The sequence below is a fragment of the Cebus imitator genome, unplaced genomic scaffold, assembly GCF_001604975.1.
Source record: "Cebus imitator isolate Cc_AM_T3 unplaced genomic scaffold, Cebus_imitator-1.0 Scaffold393, whole genome shotgun sequence".
In the NCBI taxonomy this organism is placed as follows: domain Eukaryota; kingdom Metazoa; phylum Chordata; class Mammalia; order Primates; family Cebidae; genus Cebus; species Cebus imitator.
The window spans coordinates 225,740-230,094 of record NW_016107708.1 but is presented as its reverse complement, the minus strand read 5'-3'; the positions used below and the strand labels follow the sequence as shown (position 1 = coordinate 230,094).

Here is a 4,355-nt window from a genome sequence, read left to right as displayed (position 1 = left end):
AGGTTGCGTGAGCCGAGATCGCGCCATTGCACTCCAGCCTGGGTAACATGAGTGAAACTCCGTCTCAAAAACAAACAAACAAACAAACAAACAAAAAAACCTCAGACGCAAAGAAGTCTTGGATCATACTCATAGGAGCAAAAAATACCTAATTCAGCACAGCAAGTATGCCACGGGCCCAACTGAAAATCCACTCCCTAATTGGCCTGAGTTAACATCATATTCAGGTGAGTATTATTAAAAACATGAAGAAATACGTAGTGTTTAACAAAAACTGGTTAAATGTGTGTTAAGTGACACTGTATTTCCCATTAGAGTCAGCTATATAGTTTGTGGCACTTTGTCCTCCAAAATAGGTCAATAGACTTATGTTAAAGACAACATGTGTATTGAAAGTAGCAATTTTATTTGAGTTAAAATTATTTACAAAAACCCAAAGACATACTTCATGAAACTGGTACAAACTATTTTTTCCTGCCGTTGGCTTTTGCTCCAAAGATCACAGCTGAGAAATACTGTATAAAATAAAAATAGGATTGGATTCAGAAAAGTACTCTACTGTTCTAATTTCCAATTGGTAGTATTTACAGAAATATTTACAATGGAAAAAAAGGTTACTTTAAAACTTTAGTTAATTTGCAAGTCAGCCTCAAGTACCCTAAAATGCAGAGTTCTCTGAGGGTTAAAAACACACAAATGCACTGCAGTTGGTGAAGTGATTATCTCCCCCACCACCTCCCCCAACCAAAATCTGCATCTCTATCAGTGTTTGACAATTAGTTATTATTTAAAAAACAAAATAAAACAAAAAACTGTTAAACACTGAGGTAAATCAATTCTCAAATGATTACCAGTGTAACAGAAAAATGTAGTTCGCCCTGATTGCTCTCATCCAAATGTTTTATAATATTCCTTACCATCTGCCACAAGTCAGGTTCACCAAAAATCTGTCCCTTTTCCTAAATCCAATGATTAATAAATATCAATATATTTTGCATTTTAAAATAATTAAACAAAATATATCTAATTTTATGGGTATCGTTTACCAATATGCTTTTAAAAATATCTTGCTAAGCTAGCTTTAATACTCAGGGCAAATACAATCTCAATGGTTCCCACGTTACACTGGCGTACTATGTTCTTAAAAGGTGATGGGTAGGGATTGGGGTGGGTAGAAGGAAGAAAACAATTTGCCTGGAATCAGTTACTTCCTCATAGATTTCCCAACAATCTGCATTATCAAAAATAGGAAGACAATAGAAGGCAGCCACTGCATTTAAAAACATTACAGCTGGCACTGATACAAGAGCCCCGATTTGTCACTTTATACAAGGAAATAACGAAGTCTAAATGGGTAAAAATTAGACTTTTAGCTATTTTCCCCAATACACACCAAACAAATATTTTTATGGCTTCAAGTTTTTCAAATCCAATGAAGAAACATGATATAACTACCTGAAAGGTATTTAAGAAGTATTAATGAAAAAGATCTCTAGAAAGCCTGTATTCAGGCCCAATCAATAAAAAGGAAAAAAAAAAAAGTATAACCAATGGTCTGAAAAATAATTAACACAAGAAAAATTTGCAATGTTGTGAAATTAAATCTATAAAATGTTTTGTGTTCCATTAACTGTTTTTCAAACAACTGCTCTATGAACAAAGAATCTGAATGAAAAAAGGGTCTTCTCTAAACCAGCAATTTAAGGCTTTGCGCTTATGCAATTGATCCTGTCACTCTATAGAAGAATATACATGTTATCTGGAAACATGAATTCCACATTGGTGTTTTAGCTTCCTTATATTTACGGTATTGAACATTAGAAAATATATCCAGAGAGTCTTTCCTCAAAACTTAATGTTTTAAGAGCCTCCCTAGCATTAAGTGTAAACTACCCTGGGTTTGACTATTTTGCTTCCTCCTTTAACAGGGCATATCATCTTATATAATATTCCCTCAAAGTGTTACTTGTTTTCTTGTGTCTATAGCTATGACACATTATGGTATGATATTGAATATGGTTGTGGTCTCAAAAATAAAAAACAGTTCAATAACCCAAACCTAATCAAGAATAAAAAAATATACTATTAATCCCTTGTATCTTTGGATTCCATCTAATTTTAAATATAGACAGTAGTTCAGGGAACAACAACCAAAAAATTCACAAAATTATTAAAAGCTTTATTTATGATTGGAATCATTCAACAAAAAAGCAAAAGCAAATGAGCCTGAAAAAGGAACTAAGCTGTTGTCTAGAATGTCCTCAGAACATTCGCTACCTCAGTAGCTAAGCTGCCTTTGCACCTGGCTGGCATGACAACAGTGGCTCAACATACACAGCAGTTGCACTAACAGCAGCACAAATTTTCCCCTTAAAACTTGCCCAGAATAAAGCAAGAGAACAAGGGGAGGGTATAAACTCTGCCAAAGTAAATGTATTTAAATACTGCATGGAATTGTTAACAGCCTGAACCTTTTCCCTCATTTTTGATAGTTGCAGATTGATGTAGTAACTGTCATTTAGCAAATGCTGAATGCATGACGATGAAATCAGGTGGCCTTAAAAATCCAAACATGAATGATATTGATGAATGTTCTTGGTATATCTTCAAGGACTTCTTTCATGACTTGACTTGTCTTTGTCTAAAGATAGCTCCAGCATTACCGAGCACCTGAAGCAAAGGGAAAGCAGCTAGCAATGTTCCAAATACTCAATCACTCTAGAGATAGATTTCTGGCCAGTTGTTCCAACAGCACACTGAAAGGGGGGTGAAGGGGAAAGGAAGTAATAGTTAATATTTAACAGATTTTAAGAAGTATTAAATAAAAGTTTACTTCTAGATTTACTAAGCTGAACACTACAAATCAAAGTATACTGAGTTTAAATTAAGGGTTTGATAAAGTTATTTGCCATAACATGCAATAATTATCTTGAAGAAATAGAGCACAATTACTAAAATTAAAAGAAAATCCCTTTTGCTCCCACTGGCTATGGCCATAGTGTTTTTATTTCTGTCAATGTATTATACTTAAATTTAAAATCATATAAGCTCCAATAAAAGCTACTCACAGTAAGATTCATGAAGCTCAAAAATTTTTTGAGCATCTCTGTCATTATTGAAAAGTCTCCTTCTGGCAGATATTCCCGCACAGTGGTTACATTGATCTGAGGAAAACAGTGCAAGAAATACTGGTCAGCTGGAAGAAAACATGAGATTGCACCTCATACAATGTTGTTGGTTTTGACACACATCCTGGTGCAAACTTTTACAAGATCCTTGGAACACATGGTTATTCTCTTTCCACATTCACTCTGCATGCTGTCCATTTCCCACCTCACCCCCAGAAAGAAAGAAGAAAGGTAAGGTTGGCAAAAGCTACACAGAAACATTTGGGTGCACATTTTTTTTTTTTGCTTGCTATTTTAGTAGAGACGGGGTTTCACCGGGGTTTTACCATGTTGCCCAGGTTGGTCTCAAACTCCTGAGCTCAGGAAATCTGCCCATCTCAGCCTCCCAAAGTGCTAGGATTACAGATGTGAGCCACCACACCCGTTTTTCTTTCTTTCTTTTTTTAAATGAAACAGTCACTCTGTTGCCCAGGCTGGAGTGCAGTGGTGCAATGTCAGCTCACTACAACCTCCACCTCCTGGGTTCGAGTGATTCCCGTACCTCAGCCTCCCAGGCAGCTAGGATTATAGGCACATGCCACCACACCTGGCTAATTTTTGTATTTTTAGTAGAGACAGGGTTTCATCATGTTGGCCAGGCTGGCCTCAAGTAATCTACACGCCTTGGCCTTCCAAAGTGCTGGGATTATAGGCGTAAGCCAGTGTACCCGGCCTACTTTCATAAATGCAAAGAAAAAGACCTGAAATAACAAACTGTACTGTTTAATGTATGTGTGTGTTTCATTGGGGGACCGGGAGGAATAGAAGAGGGTGAGGACTTTAGACTTGAGAATATTCTCACAGAGCTGCTCAAAAAATAAAAAGATCAAATAAAATTCACATGCTTCACAGGTGAATTCAACTAATTATATAGGACAGAAATTAACTAGAAGTATCTTTCCAAAGGTAATCTAACCTCATCTATAATAAACAGATTCTCAGACAATATCAGGAGAGGAAACCCTTCATTATTAGCAAGAAGCAGCCAAACTATGTATAAACCAATCTATGAAAAACATTACACAACCTGCTTAAAAAACTGTTCATTGCCGGGCGCGGTGGCTCAAACCTGTAATCCCAGCACTTTGGGAGGCCGAGGCGGGTGGATCACGAGGTCAAGAGATCGAGACCATCCTGGTCAACATGGTGAAACCCTGTCTCTACTAAAAATACAAAAAATTAGCTGGG

The 4,355-nt window shown here is 36.5% G+C and overlaps 1 protein-coding gene across 6 annotated transcripts in view; it reads right to left on the bottom strand.

Annotated features, from left to right (window-relative positions):
• Window positions 1-385: 385 nt before the first annotated feature.
• WAPL (WAPL cohesin release factor) overlaps window positions 386-4,355 on the bottom strand; it is a 99,960-nt gene continuing 95,990 nt past the window's right edge. For 4 of the 6 annotated variants that reach the window (XM_017508518.2, XM_017508522.2, XM_017508519.2 and 1 more), the window contains 2 exons: window positions 3,069-3,164; window positions 386-2,756 (listed from right to left, as the gene is read on the bottom strand). In XM_017508518.2, the coding sequence (XP_017364007.1) occupies window positions 2,691-2,756; window positions 3,069-3,164 (162 nt within the window). In that variant the 3' untranslated portion in view covers window positions 386-2,690. The remainder of the gene's footprint in view (window positions 2,757-3,068; window positions 3,165-4,355) is intronic. The other 2 variants (XM_017508520.2, XM_017508521.2) reach the window with 1 other exon arrangement.